Source organism: Corvus moneduloides, chromosome 3 (genome assembly GCF_009650955.1).
Source record: "Corvus moneduloides isolate bCorMon1 chromosome 3, bCorMon1.pri, whole genome shotgun sequence".
NCBI classification, from domain to species: Eukaryota; Metazoa; Chordata; class Aves; order Passeriformes; family Corvidae; genus Corvus; species Corvus moneduloides.
In genome coordinates, this window is record NC_045478.1 from 116,667,405 (window position 1) to 116,684,030 (window position 16,626).

Sequence of the window (16,626 nt, forward strand, 5' to 3'; positions counted from 1 at the left end):
AACCGGGTAAGGTTAATTCTGTTAATCTTCTTCAGTCCCCAACACACCGACCAGGACAGGATCAGCAGCCCACTAAGGCAACTCTTGTTGCAATGCGTGGAAAGTAGCCCTTAGTACAAAATCCAGGGGAAGACTGGGGATAAGTCCTGTCCACACGTATGCCCTACTGCAGATAAGCAATAAACCCCAGTTCTAACTTGCATCCGATTCCGAACCCTGCAGGACTGGGATGGTCCTGCCACGGTGTGAGGAGCAAACCCTGCAGAGAGGCAAGGATGACGAAGTCATGGCACTTGTGAGTTGAGTCAGGCTGGAGTTAATGGCCCCAAGTTGCAGGGCTAACACATTCCCTCACTGCGCTGTCATCAACCCCTTGTTTTGCTTTCAAATAACTTATCACACAAAGCCGTGACAGAAAGGGTTAAGGCATCAAAAAAAGTAAAAATCAAAATGATTTATATGTGAAACACTTCTGAACATGCCCTCTAAGTACAGTAGATTTTCCCCTCGGAACCACACCCTGTAAGTGCTGTATTTTGAGAGCTGAACAATTAACATAAGGCATATGAGTCAGTCTTTGAAAGACTCTGTGGGAACCAGAGAGCCTTTTGCTATTAGGAGTGATGTAAACTCCCTAAGGCTGGAATAAGTCCACAATAGAAGCAAAGAGAGTCATAAATAACAACAATGGGCACTCCGTATACTACTAAGACACACAGCCATTATTGGTGATACTTCCTTTATTTTCTTTATTAGACTTAATAATTTTAGTTAATTAAAAAAAAATAAAACACACTGTCTGTTTTGGGAATACTATTTATTTCCTATGGGAACTTCAGGACTTGTTAAAGAAAGAAAAAAAGCTAATCTGCTCTCATCCTGTCTAGTAATCCCAAATTCCTTTTAGGCAGTGAAATAATTAAAGAAAAATATTCCAGGCATAAAAGGGAGGACAGCAGAAGCAGACATCATATAAACAATGACACCATGACAGAGAAAAACGTCAAAGCACCGCCAGACTTGCGACTCGACTCTGAAAGAGCTGCAGGGAGTGGGATTGCTGCTAACAAATTAAAACCACATTTCTTGGCAAATTGTTAAAGACAGACATATTTACATTTGTATAGAGACTGGGTGGGCACAAAAGATTAAAATGCTTCTCTAGCCCTTGAACTGCCAAGTTCTATTAGAAATATGTGCTCTTAAAATCCCAGGGTAAGCTCAGTCCTTTTTGTCACTAAAACTGCAGAGAATGGCCTGCAGAAGTGAAGCTTACAAAGTCTTACCAGCCTACCTGCTCATGACAATGGCCTCCCCAAACCTGATTTTAAGATCTAAAATACTTATCCAAAGAGATGTCTGGGGGAATAAAATCCTCTATCAAAACTTACAGAGAAATACGACTGTTAGGCACTGAACATACTTCCTTTAAGGTTTATCAAATTGATTTTTCTTTTTTTTTGCCATCTTACTCAACTTACTACTCGCTCAAGCTGAAAAAGAAACCCTCAAAACTGTAAAAGTGGTCACTGCCATCTCCAGCTCTCTCCCGGACAGCTGAACTCAGCAGTACAGCATTAAATATCTATTAAAGAACTACCCATGGATGGGCACTTGTGAGGAACCCTTACAACTCATTACCCTGAAGCAGAGTGAAAGCTTTGGCCTTTTCAGCATGACAATATGCTCATACAAATACCCATTTTTTTTCCAGTCTAATACTGGGTTGAAAGAAAACTTTCGAAGTGAACACTGCTGCACCCCTTTCCTACCTCTCCGGTGTCATGCTTTCTAGTTGTGTCTTACTCTTCTCAGTGCCACAAGCTTATGTACCAATAAAATAAGACTAAGGGATAATTAAATTTTATGTCTGGTTAACAAAAATAAACCAACCTCATAATAAAAACACACCATTTTTAAAATGCATTTATCAATGTGGCTCATCAAAAATACTTAATAGAATATATCAACAGGTTCAAGAAATCAATTTTTATATCGCAGTGGCAAATGGGAAGGGACTATAAAGATAATAATATAGGCAAAGCTATGAACTAAACTATTATCCCAGGCACACACAATAAAACTAAAATTATTGAAATGATTAAGACAGAAATACTTATTTAGGGGAGCTTTATAGAAGCTTGCAATTGCATGATTTCTCTTAGTGTCATTGTAAGCTGCATCATTAGCTCAACCATCAAAGATAACCTTTAGGTTTCAGAGGTGTCCTAATAGATGACTGACAGATCACAGAGGTCAGACAGGACTCCTTCCAATCTGATAAACAAAAAGGGCTCCTTAAAGCAAGTGAGGAGGCTTGTGAGGGAAGGATAAATCAGATACTACAATCTAACTGATAAAAAAGTGACAGAGACAGGACTTTGGGTCTGGTCTCTTGCCCTCTCCCAACCCACATGAAGGAAAAACTTCCCACAGTTTCAAGATGCAAATTTTTTTGCATTTCCAATGTAGTGATGCATCAGTCCTGGCAGTTCTACTTAGGAACTCCAACCACATCATAAAACACTTGCAGAAGTTTTCCAAGTACAGAAATGGATATTATTCTCAACCTGAAATACAGTTCCTTGATCAGATTTCTGGAATATTGCTCTCTACATTTTAAAGTTGACTGCCCTGCTCTCAAAGTCAGTAAATTCCAGTAAAAACCATTCGGATCATTCCACGTTACATTGGAATACTGGTGTTGCCTTTGAAATAGGTATTTTTAAGGAATACTAGTGGTTTTCAAAAATACTCCAATTTCAGTCTTGAAAAGAATGTCACAGCCAGAGCAAACTGCAACTCGCCAGCAGGAGCAGAACTGTTCAACCCACCCATGACCTAGCACAGAAAGTAAAATCAAACTCCTGGATCAGTACAGTCTTCATTATCTACCACCAAAATTCCTTAGAATTTGACACCATGGATCTTAAGTTTTGCTGGTCAGGAGACCCTATGGTCTGTACTATTTAGTCCAAGCACTGGCCCAGTCTACTACAAGCCCCCGTGATACACATTTCACTTTCTCAAAACACAACGTGTGAACCCAAGTTTCTCACTCAATACATAAGTCCTGGCAATTACAAACATTTCAAAGGTCCCCCAGGCATCACCAGATTAGCTTAAAGCATATGACTTCTCTGAAGAAAAAAGCCTTCTTCCTTTTGAAGTGTTTGGTTCAGATTTTAACTGTATTTCACATATAGGAGGAAGCCCAGATGGTTCTGAGTGTAAGAAATTCAGAGCTCTCTAGATTTGCATTTCAACACTCGCTAAAGAAGAGAAAATAGAAGAATTCCTGCTGTAAATAACATAGAACAAATGAAATGTGATTCTTCCTAAAACCTAAAGCTGCAATGGAGTGTTTTTATAAATTCAACCTATGTGTAACACACAGAGCAAATACTCCCATCACACTTTCTAGAGGCAGAGAAGTGCTCCTGAAACAACCGATTTATTTACATACTGAGCAGCACGTGACACAGGCTGTGTGCATTTGCTTGAAGGCAAGAAGTGCTAAAATTAATGTTAAGTAATTGAGCTATTAATCATTCTGATTTTATACACTGATGCTACAAGACTCAGATTCTATCTTCAGAGAAAGTATCCACTGATAAGAAATGCAGGAGTAGACAACAGCTTTTCAACCAAAATAACTTCTCTCAGTGACACTGAAGAAAAATTTAAAGCATATTAACAGTCAATTTTTACCTTTTTAAAGGAAGCCAATGCCTTATAAGCATGCATCTTCAGCCATCAATTCCCATCAATTTTATGTTCTTGACTCCAGTAGTTATGAAAGAGGACATGCATGCAAGACACACATTTCATACTTGAAAGAGATTTTTATAAAATAAAGGAATAGCAATTTTATGTGGTGCTCGACCCCTTTCTCCAACTTACAAACCATGAGCCAATATCTGAGACAGGCCTGGCATGAGGATCCTCTGTGTGCCTACCAAATCTCACTGGGCATCAGGGCCAACCAGTGCAGATGCCCATCAGCATCACCCACCAGCAACACTGAAGCGAACTTTGCATTTGCCCTTGCAGACAAAGCATGGGTTATATGACATTAGAGAATACTCCTTAGAGTACATGATGTATACAATGTGATTCAGATGCTCAACACTTTTAATACTTACAGGAAAATAATCTGGAAAAAAATACATCAATTTTATGCTCTTTTGTTCTTTTTATGCAATTACAATACACAGTAACAACTGGAGGAGATCTTGTAAAGAATAACTAATACTCTTGATCTTGCTGGTTATACAGAAGCAAAAAATGTAAAACAAGAACTGCACAGCTCAGGAAATAATTACTGTGCAACAATTTAATGTTTTAGCTTGGTTTCCAAAACAAACACCAGTACCACCACCCCAAAAGCTCCCAAGATTTCTGAGCTCACACTGGGGATCTGTCCCTCCAAATAATTTCAAATCATTACAAATTGTTCAAAAATCCTGCCATGAACTTTACACCATCATATATTTCAGTTTCCTGTTCAGTCAAGTTATGAACTTCCTATTAGTTCTAAGAGATTTCTGCTGAAGGCTGATTGCTCTTTAAAACAATTTTTTAAAATCCTGTCAAATAGTCTTTGCCCAACAGGAATTTCAAGAATTATTGTCAAAATCTGAAGTAAGTTAAACCTTTTCAAGTCCTAGAGCCATCAAAATCTCACAGATGCACCACAGCTAAATAGAACTTTTAGCTCCCTGACGCTTTAACATGATCTCTGCCAGCCCTCCCCTCCCCCTGCCCCTCTGCCAGGGGTGCCCATCCTCTCCAAGTCTGCAGAGAGGAAGGAGCAGAGGATCAGCTCAAATCCACATGAAACACCAGCATAAGCTGTGACAGCAAGAGTGAGAGGGGAGAGGAAAATGAGGGAGGTGAAAGGATGATGACAGATGATAATATCTTAAATAACCACAAGGCTTTGACAAATGGGAACTTGTGAACGCTGCTAAGTAGTTAGATTTAAATCAACTGGAGCACTCATATAAGAAGCAACTACCAAAATGAGTAAAAGATTGCTCAATTTGTCCCTACTTTTTGAAGATTGGTTCATATGGAAATCATTTTATGAGCTTAATCATTTATACTGCAACTACAGGACCATCTGTATTTCTGCTCTGCTTCACCTGATTTTGTATAATGAGGTACACTTTTATTGAGGATGTATTCCACTTACTGTTGGCTTTAAGGCAATAAATAAGACTTTTTATTTCATTCCATATATACTCTAATATTCTGTCTGCTTTTCAGATAAATAATGCTACGATGCTACAAAGTTCCTTGCAGCAATATCTTGGCCTTTTTCCAGCAATCCCACAGTTAATTCACTCAGCAGTTTGCATGAGCACTGCAATTGCTCTTTTCACTGAAAATACTGTGCATTTATCAACAGATTATTTTCATTTACAGCCCTAGTGCCCCTCTACCCAGCTCTGGGAGGTTTCTCTGAAATGCTCCAAAGCCTTCTCTAGTCTTGACTAATTGAAATAATTGTGTCAGTTTTCATTTCATCATTTGTTCACTTTTCTGGATAGTTAACGCAGCAGACAGCTGTGAGACTTTTGCCATGCAGAAAATAAATCAGTTTGGAAGCTATAAGAAGAAACTCCGACAAGTTCAGACAAATCTCACTGAGGCAATTCACAGCATCACTGCTCTCAGGTCTCCTCCCTCTCCTTTTGCAGGAGGTTCCTGCCCCACGCAGAGCTGGCAGGAGGGAGCACACACATGCCCCAGCTGCTCCTACCCGCAATTCAGTGCGCTAGCCGAAAATCCAGGGAAGTTTGGTGTGCATGAATCTGCAGGACTGTGATACACAGCAAGATGAGATGCAGGCACACAGCCCTTTTGGCAATGCTGCTGCAGGAGTGGTAATCTCCAAGGAGAAGAGGTAGACAGCTGGAACAAAAGGGAATATTGTAAAGCTGCTGTAGCTTTCTTTTTATAACCGAGTCAAAGCCTTCAGGATCATTACTCTGAGATGTAGTTTCTCAGGGACAGCAGCCTAATGATTCAAGCTAATTTAAAGCTAGACCAACAATGAAAGGAAAGTCTCAGCCTTACCCAACACGTGGTCCTGCCAAGGATCAACACTGAAGGGATCTGGCTGAAAGTGAACCACACAAACGGCAACAAAAAACCAAAACAAAACCACCTCTTGGCTTCAGAGAGATCACTGAATGAGCCCAGCTCCCCACACATGCCAGCACTGACAGGCACTGAAGACAAGAATGCTCAGGGAAGCAAAGGCAGGAGGAGAACAGAACATGAAGGATGAATGAAAAAAAGTGACAGAAGCTTGAAGTGGCGAAAGTGAAAGCTCACCAAAGCAGTTCTTTGCCTGTTTCACTAATGTGGTATTAGGATAAAGTTCATTAGTCTGCAGTTTCCCCTCTCTACCTTTTTGAAAGAAGTAGTGAACCCTGCTCATATCTACCAACTACAGCGTAATATTTTTATCCTGTTTCCTGCAATGACTGAAAAGAATTCAGCACATTATCTAAAATCCCAGAAAACTAGATTTTATAAAAATTTAAAAAGGATAGTGACATAAAAAAACCAGCAACAAGACAAATATTACAACAAATATAACATTAAGGTGTTGTGGATGTTACTTCCAAACCCTCTCAGCCGCTACCTAAAGGGTGCTTCTGCTCCATTCATCCAAATCCTAGCTGCTTGCTCCTGCAACATTTTTTTTTTTACATCACAATTGGCAAGCGTGTGGGTACAGGATGAGTTGGTTCAATGAACTGACATGATGGAAAACTAATCCTCCAATGAAAAACAGAAACTTCACAAATAAATAATTTTCTGCTAGATCAAGTCAATGAACTAATTCATTCTCAACGGAAGAATCACTTGGTCCATTGTAACCAGAAAGGAAAGGAGTATGTGGCTGGATGTAGAGGGGACGTGGACTGACCTTCTCAGTAGTAGCCCACCAGCACAGCAGTTTCACTGTAATATTTTATACACATATATAGATAAACACACACATGCCAAGTACTTACAGTGTGATTTGTGCAATTCTATTTCACAGCATTTCCTTCTTCCCCTACCCAATCTGATATCACTTAACAATAAGTCTTTAAAGCATTTAAGATAACTAAATTCCACATAAAGTCTTGTACTAATCTTTACAAATTGCTGCTATCTGAAGTTTTCATTCTACATTCCAATAGACACACCATTCCAGCAGCACACACCCCAGTGGGACAAGTCTCCTGTTAATTACAGCTAAGTTTCATGTTTGCATGAAAGAACCAGAAGCCTCTTGCCAGCATAATCAAAACCCAAGCAAACCCTGCCACTAATGCTCTTAAGAGTTCTAAGAATGAGAATTCTCTAATGCTCCTGAAGTATATTACAATGACACAATTTACAAATCGCACATGTATGAAGATGAAATAGTTTTATTTCCCTGCTGGGGATTTAAAAAGCACTGGGCACATCTTTAGCACTTTTCTTCTCTGTATGCACCTATGAGGGGTTTTTTTATTTGGTTTGTTTTTTAAAGAGCAATATTCTGATGGAAAAAGATCTTTATTTTTGTACGACAGTCTCTGTAACTTAACAAGGCTCAGTGGAAACCCTGAGACCCTTTTAATCAAGCCAGGATCTCTTACTCCCCACTTTCTTTTCTGATTTCAAAGAGTAATTTCAAATTTCCACTTTAATACCATCTTTAGCTTAACCTCCTTCATGCTTTCCCTAGAAGTGCTTCCTCTCATAGATTCTGGTATAAAGCTGATGTGGTTATCAATGAATACTCCATTGTTTGCACATTTTCAAATGCTCATAAGCCTTCCACCCATTTCCATTTCCACTTTTATCTGTTTCTCCAGATAACCCATTTCCAATTTTCCATTTCAGCTCTCTACATAATAATAATCGAGAAAATGTCGTCACTGACAAAGATGACTAATCTCTCCAGAGCTCTTATATATTTCCCTGGGTTTCCTCTTCTGCCATGTTCCCAAAACTGTCGTCTTTTTCAAGCTAAAACTATTCAAGATTACAAACATAGTTTGGTAAAACAGGAAACAATAGTTTCATGTTTAAACTTAGCATTAATCAGCCAGCCTATTCTTCCATCTTTTCCTTAAGACTTTCAATTTGCTTATGTAATTTCAATAACTTGCTATATTGTTTCTTTAACAGAGATTTCCCTTCTTCCAAAATGCTTATTACTGCCTGCAGCCTGAGTTTTAAACATAACCACAGACACACCCATTTATAAATACATCATAGAAAATTAAGGGTCGATAGATTTTCTTGTATTTTATTTAATCTCTGCTCCTTAGAGGCACTCTCAAATATTTTATTAGTTTATGCTTAGAGCTAATTTGACAGACTGTCTAATCCACTCTAACCTTAGTCTTACATGAGACATCATTGAAGGATTCAAATTGGTTCTCCCAGTAACTGATGCTGAGGTTTGTGCTTGTGAGTATCTCAGAAGCAATCTAATTATACTCTTTCCTAAGGTGCAGGACATGAAAATTTCATTTCATAGCTGGCTACATCCCCTGAAACTCATGGTTTAAGCACAGCCTATTTCAGAGATACACAGAACAGCCTAAAAAGCAGTGAAAAGGCAAAGACTAAAGGGCTGAAGACAGGTGAAGGAAGAGAGCTGTGGTGAGTGGAGGCAACGTGCACCAGGCTGACATAGAACTGGTTCCAAGTAATGGGAAAGGGGAGCACTGAGCCTGATTTGTCTTGACAGAGCTCAGGAACGAAAGCTTGACCCAGACCATAAACCAGCATAAAAACAGTTTAAAAAAAATAAATAATCACCAAGTCTTGACTAAGTCAATCACAGTCACAGCAACACAGGAAAGTGACAAAGTCTCCATTAATGTATAGTCAACTGCTTTTGCAAAACACAAATATGCCCTCAAATCCAAGGGTGTGAGCTGATTAAAGGTTTAACAGAACTTGCATCCAACACTGTGGCACTATTCAAACCCAAACAACATACAGAAGAAAACAAAACACAGCCTCATTTCCAGCCCCTGACAGAATCTGCTGAGTGTATCAACAGAAAGGTCTTCTGGGTGGTCTTTTGTAGGGCAGAGTTTAGAATTCCAGCCTACTCACGGCTCAACTGCATGGAGAAAAGCAGACACACACAAAGTGCAGATCCTTTGCCTTTCTTCTGGAGTGCCAAAAACTTGAGAAACTCTCAGTGGCAATCAAACACTCCCCCAGTTTGGCAAAGTACTCAACTGGAGTATATGACAAATCTGGTACTAACATGCTGTAGGAATACCAGAACAACAAAACAGTCTGGAGTGGACCCTTTAAGAGAGAGGGAATTAAACAGATGCTCCAAAACATTTGCTGAGGGTCTGCTCTCATCTTGCCAAGTTCTTCAAATCAGGGAAGATGCTTAGGGGTAACTTTCTCTTACTCTCTCTCCAACACATTACACTGGCCATCCCAGCCTGATCTGTGCACACGCATTGCATCTGTAAGCAAAGCAAACTCTCAAGACTTTATTTCTGATTAGGTTATCAGCCTACTAAGAGATATTTTCTTTTTAAATATAAAAGTGTTTTAACTTGCCTTTTAAACAACAAGGAGTTTCCACAGATCAAGATCCAATTTTGAAACAGTAAAGCCAAAGTCCCTAACATCAAATTTTTAAATTTGCCTTCTCCTTCCGACACAGAATCACGTGAAAAACTAACGAAAACTTCTCAGCTCTCATTTTATGGAAAGATTAAAAATACCAGATGAGGGAATTGGATATTTCATAAGAGTTACTTAAGCAAGAAGAAAAACCCATTATTATTTCTCAGTCAAAATGCCGAGATAGACTTTTCTACTTAAAGCATTAAGTAGTTTTCAAGACAAAACTGAAGAAGTAATACTTTTCAAAATAGCAAAGTACGTCTAGAGCAGAGAGATAATCTTTTCTGAGAGTGCAAAAAACGTTTGCTTGATTCTTTGACATTTAAGGGTATGTACCAAACTAGGAATTGAAACAAGAAAATCTGCATTTAGCATTACAAATATGAACACCCTGCCTGGTATAAAAAAAAAAAAAAAAAAAGAGTCCAATGAGTAAAAGAAAACCCTTTTTTTCAAGGGTCAAATATGCTTTAATACACGTAAGATCAACTACTAAAATCCACCCAGACCTCAGGGTGTAATTGTGACCCTCGGTGTGAGCCACAGAGCAGCACCTGGGCCCATGTGAGCACTCCTGAGACAATCAGCACTTAACTGCAGCATAAAATTCAGAAGCCTTTGACCCTGATGAAGCCTTCAGGATGAAATATTTAAGGAGAATTGCTTATGGTATTTAACCACACACCAGTGCCTTTTCCTCCATAAATGTTTGGGGATTTTTTTTCCCAGCAGGGCCAGCACTGATCCGCTTGAGTTGCTGCGCAGGACAAGTGCTAAGAAAACATACAAGAAACCCGTGGACATTACAAACAGCTACAAGGACAAAATATAAAGGAAAAAAAAGATCCTTAAATCAGGGTGCTAAAATCACACCCAGCTTTCTAAATACCTTTTTTTTTTTCCTCCAAGTTTTACAAAGCTCAGAAAATGCTGAGCTTTCAAAATTCCCCTTTTTGCCTGCCTTAGGCTCATTTCAGGATGTCCTTTTGAATACTTTGGCCCAACTGTTAATGTGACTTTCTGCTTCCAAGAGGACAGTAACAAATACTTGAATAACTACATCTATATATATAAACATTCATCTTATTGCTATTAAAAAACCCCCAAAATTTATAGAACAGTTTTGTACTTACCAATATACCATTGTCACATGTCCAAGCACTTGGATCAAAGTCAAGTTTACTGACACAAACAATAAATTTCTCTGGAAACACACGGAGCTCTACACAAAAAGAATTGACAAGAAGATTACAAAAATCATAACCACTTTCAAAACCACTCATAACAACAACATACATACATGTTATTTTAGTAAGCAAAATTATTTTTTTAATTGCACACTAACTCATTTCATGCATCTCTCTAGCTTTTCACCTACTCTCTTCAACATGCCACTGCCTCCTTTTGTTTTGTTTTTATAAAGCATTCCAAAAAATCAATAAGTAGAAAAAATTGAGTTCCCAAAAGGACAGTCAGGGCTGCAAATTAGTCCACCTGCACCCCTGGACAGAAAGACCAGACAGAACCAACAGACAAACCACTTAACAAGGATTTCTTTTGTGCTATTCTGGTGATGAGTCTTTTCATCACAAAAGCTGTAAATTAGGTTTGTAGCCCAGAACAACATTCAATCGGGGCTTGGCATCAAACCTCAGTGTAAGGCCAGGGCAGAGTGCTTCACATTCTGACTACAGAGATTTTTGAAGTCATTAAACAAACTGGTTAACTCCCACTGAATTACACATTTTACTCAAGATCAAATGGTTTGTTATGAACACAACAAAGTTTCTACTTACAAAGGATTAAAAAATGAAAAGTTCTCAGATTAGAACAGATGAGACAAAGCTTTATTCAGTACCTGGCAATGCTATGGGAAGAACACAGCTGGATAGTTTCTTGTTTTACATTATGGAATTATTTCCAGATCAGTATCTTCATATTTTCAGCCGTGCTTTTTTGTTGTTGGCTTTTTTTGTTTTGTTTTTATAAAAAGATAGTTAATAATTTTTAAAGTTAGTTATATTTCAGAACAAAGCCACAACACTATTTTTGTGGGACAAGAAAGCAACAAGGCTTGCAGGAAAAAACCTATGAGGTTGATCTCATAGATGTTTTATTGTAGAATTGAAGCGTAGGACAAGTTGCTTCCAGGAACATTTTTTTATTGTTACATTTTATAACAATCTCATCTGCTGGCTAGCAAAATGCAGGTGTCTTTAGGTATTCACTGATGCTTCACAACAGTTCAAATTTAATAGACAGCAAACAATGTTGAGATAGCAATGCAGACACTGCTATTCTAGTCTAACAAGTAGACTACTTTGATGAAATATTTAAAGTCAACACTGATATCTTCAGCCAATATGGACTTAGAAAACAACCAGTTAGCATTTGAAGACAGATTTAAACATTTATGAATATCATGAATTCCTATAAAAACAAAAAATTATTTTAAAATATCTATTCAAGTATTCAGTATTTTTAAGGATTTTGCTCTTTTTTTAATGCCACAAGGTCAGCGCAAAGGGCAGTGATCATTATAGCTCCTTTGCATTGCTGTTGCCAGGACAGGATTGATATCACTTCCTTCCAGAGCATCTTGGCTTGAGAAAACATGAAGAGAAGACCTGGTCCCAATGACATCACCTACGTCAAGATTTTATAGCTGTGAGGTGAATGAAAGCCTTTCCTGCATATACTTGTACTGTATGTTGATGTCACAAGACACTCGAGCAATAATGAAGTGATTCATGCTGCAACCTCTGCTTGATTCACCCTGCAGAGACTCAGGAAAATGCTGAGTCTCGTCATACTTACAGAATTTGGTGTGGCTTAGCTGATAACCCTGGGGGCAAGGCATACACAAATTTAAAATTAAGTTTAAAAAAAAAAATCCATCTTATCTTAAGAAACACTTCTCCTTTTTTGTCGTTTTTGGGGGTTTTGTGGGTTGTTTTGTTGTTGTTGGGGGTTTTTTTGTTTTCAGGAAACCTTTGAAAAAAGCCCAAGTTCTGAAAGAAATTTTGATTTAGACCAAAATTTGACAAAATCTTAGTTATGTTCCCTTTCTTCCTCTTGTAAGTAACTCTGTAAGAAACTGATTTCTTACCACGATAACGTTTCCCTAGAGCACAACGGAGATTAACCCATCTCTTCATAAAGTAGGCAGTAATGTGCAAACTGTTGGCTGCAACATAAAACAAAGGGATAATATTAAGTATAAGGGTTTCTTGGGCATTCTGGTCTCAGTGTTGCACATCTGCTAAGACAGGATTGAGAGAAAGGAGCAGCAGCTCAACACTACAAAGGAAAACGTAACTTTAATGGAATATTTTCCAAAAGAAACTGCTGAATTCTCATACTGAGGTCTCAAGAAATTAAAGTCTGAAACGGGACAAAAATCTACACAAATTAATAACCACTAAGTTCTGGAATCCAACCACAGAAATTAAATTAATTGATCAGAGGTGTCGTTTGCTTAATAGTGTGGTGTCGTGGTCACTAGGGCTACTCACAGGGTTTTCATACATATTCTACAAGAACACTACAGATGTCCATTATCTTAACTATCTTTTAGAGGAAGGTGACAGACCTGGTAGGAAAATAAAAGATAACTACAAAGAAAACCAACCATGAGAGGGCTTAATTATCTACAATTCCATTGAATGAAGTGAGAAATGCCCACATTTGAACTCCTCAGTATGTTCAACAGCCAGAGCTGGCCTGGCTGACTAAGCAGGTACCTGCAACCTCCAGAGGCTTTTTCAGTTTCTATTTCCAAGAATGACAGAAATCCTTGTGCACCAGGGGCGTAAGAAAAGGGCAGAAAGGATTATATTATGACTGAGAGAGTATTAGACCAAGGAAATCAGCTTTTACTTTTGTTCTACTTAAATTCCCAAATGACCCTGGTAAATCAGTTAGCACTTCATTCATGAAGGTATTTAGCAACTGACTCCCACAGAAAGTGTAAAAAAACCTGACATCTGTGACTCATCCTCCCCAATCTCCCTGTGCACCTCACTGAAATGAAAGTGTGTAAGAAGGTTGGGTGTTATTTCCCCTAACTTGAATGGGGTTTGCAAGACTTAAATTATTGATGCTTTTAAGACAGTCAGCTACCCTAGGTGCAGTTAGCACAGATAAATTAGAATATTAAGTGCTCCTGTTGTTTTTATAATCTAACCATTTAAAAAGAAGGAAAGGTTGCTTGTTGCAGTCTCAACCCCTACTGAGCAAGTGTCAAGGCATGCCTTATTTTCAAGTATAAATGCACATCCTCTCCTGTGGGGTCCACCACTCTCCTATTTCTACAAGATCTTCTGGAGCTCACCATCGAGCGCTGTTGAGCCTCAGCTCTCATTAAGAACTACAGTTATCAATCATAACCAATCCCTTTGAAATTTATCAGCCATCTTTTTTCCTTCCCCTCAGGAAGATACTCAAAATTTGACTTCCTTTTAGAGATCGAGTCAAGATGGGACAAGTTGAACCATCCCTTAAAAATGATGAGCGCTAGAGAAAAATTTGGATGTAATCCACCAGCTTTATTAACTGTTTACTTAAAAGAACAATTAAGGAAAATTACTTTTAGCTATTTCCAGTTTGGCACCTACAATTCTTTATCACTGCTAGTAGGCTTAGTCCAATCAAAGAATTTGCCCTGTATATAAATAAGTTATTAGTGTGATAACAACATCCTCCACTGTGACCTTGGAAAGCTGAGAAAGTAGCATTCCTAAAAGCACAACTTGGAAAACAAAACTTCAGACAGTAAATATTGGAAGTTTTTCTTTCTACCTTCATCTGTTGGTGATATTCCACATGTTTTGGGGTTTTTTTGAAAGGAATCTAAAATGAAAATGCGCGAATCTTTGTGTTTCACAGGAAAAGCAGGATACTTCGTTCCTGAAATTCTTTTATAAATCAGTGGCATCCATATCTGTTTGTTTTTCTTGCTATCCTGGTATTCTCTGAGAGCTTAAGTGTTTAATTGCATGTGATTGACTGAACAAAGTTTCAAATTCTCCTTAGAAACCCTTGATTCAGCCAGCTACTGTTCCGTGGAAGAGAACACCTACCTCAGATCTGACAAAAGAAATAATTATGTAAGAGATCAAGACACCTCTACAAACTATTTTTGCAGCACCAGCTTAAGTCTGAAAGTCTTATAAAGCCTTCACAGAGAATTGCACCTGAGCTAATAAGCTTAGCCCAGAGGGACTAACACCAGAAAATCATTTTCGTTTCCATTATTATTTACTACTTTGCTGAAAAGGCCTTAACAGATATTTGCTGTTACTTGTTGCTAACCCTCTAATATGAGAAAATATTAAGATGCACTGCATTTAAGATACCTGCATTTTGAAAGTGTCACACAGCTACACTCATCAAATGCTTTGAAACCCTCTTGTACAGGACATACGATCTACTCTGTAGTCAGTTTTAAAGTTGTCAAAGTTACTGTAGAACTATAAAAAATGGTGATATCCTCTTTCAGCTTCCTTCTGGGGAAATATATTTTCCAATTAACTATTCCGCTTCATGAAAAAAAGAAACTTAAAAATAAGACCCACAAGAAAACCTTCTTATCCAAGAACCCCATGCGACTTGCAGCTTTTTAAACTTTCTACACAGTTACTCAGCATGAGTTTAAATTTGTTCATGATCTCATGGAAGAACAGATCAACTGATATGTACCAAATGCTCCATCCCTAACTCCTTCTGAGCACAACACAGAGGTACCACAGAGAACCTCAAGGTACAGACAATTTTGCTTCTAGTAATGTAGAAAATTCACACATCCTGGGCTCAGCAAACCCAGTTGATCCCATCTTCAATTTCCTCTTCACCATGCAATACAGACAAAGCTCCATTTGTGGATTACCAGTACACAGGCAGAAATAAAATTGTGTTTAGTGACTTGAAGTTTTGTTTTTCTTGTTTCAAAACTGGGCACTTAAATCATCAGATTCAGGGTCCAAAAACAAACAAGAAAAACAAAACCAAACAAACAAACCAACCCCAAGGAAATAAACAGACCCTGGAACCCAAAAGGAGACTGCATAAAAGTGGTTCTAGAAAAGCCACAGCTCAGTTTCAGCTGAAATAGGCACTAGTGAGCACTGCCTTTTAAGGGAACAGTAATTTGCCCTGCTTGTTGTATTTCAGAGTCCCACGACACTGAGAGGAAGTATCAGACACCAACTCTCCTGTAAGACTATCCAGCAACACTTGTTTTCCAAAGGAGACACAGCCAAGCTGACTTGAGCTTCCAGAAGGCTGCCAAGAGGCGGCTGTGGTGCGGCGTGGAGCAGTGGGAAGCCGTCTCCCACGGCTATTATGGACCATTGAGTTGGGAGCCTGGGAAAATGCCTCTGAGCTGCTGAGTTATCTGGAGCAGCCTGGCAGGTGTTCACTCCCCAGCACGATCTGGCACCTGCCCGGCTCCCTACTTCACTCCAGACTTGTCCAAAGCCACAGCACAAGCCTAAGGCTGACTGCCCCAAAAACATTTCCATATCTGACAGGCACCTATTTCTCATCACACAGTATTTTTATATCATACCATTTTCCCTCCCAGCTTAGACACTTCACGTTTCTGAAAGGTTATTGTGGATTAGAACTGACTCTACTTTTGAAAAGTAACAACAAAGTAAATCATTGCAACACACATTAAAAATATAAGAGGATAAATTCCTAATGTTACAATGTGGAAGTAAATACACGGGTGCATTGAACTTTCTGAAACACTAAACTGTACATTAAAATAAAAAAAATCTACACTTAGCTCATGCTAGATTAATTTTTCCACACAGATTAGGCTATACCAATAATGATGTTTACAGTATATAGAGCTTTTCATCTTCAAAGTGCTCCACAGACTTATTATTACACTGCTTTTTAGCACTCATATTTCTCCACTTAAAATTATTCACCATGGAATCAAAAGTCCTGATCATT

General features: G+C 38.5%; 1 protein-coding gene across 5 annotated transcripts in view; it reads right to left on the minus strand.

The window, feature by feature from the left end:
* The window catches only part of SLX4IP (SLX4 interacting protein), a 72,589-nt gene that overhangs the window by 5,053 nt on the left and 50,910 nt on the right, over positions 1-16,626 (minus strand). For 4 of the 5 annotated variants that reach the window (XM_032103687.1, XM_032103689.1, XM_032103685.1 and 1 more), the window contains 2 exons: positions 12,773-12,850; positions 10,797-10,885 (listed from right to left, as the gene is read on the minus strand). In XM_032103687.1, coding sequence (XP_031959578.1) covers positions 10,797-10,885; positions 12,773-12,850 — 167 coding nt within the window. The remainder of the gene's footprint in view (positions 1-10,796; positions 10,886-12,772; positions 12,851-16,626) is intronic. The other variant, XM_032103688.1, reaches the window with a different exon arrangement.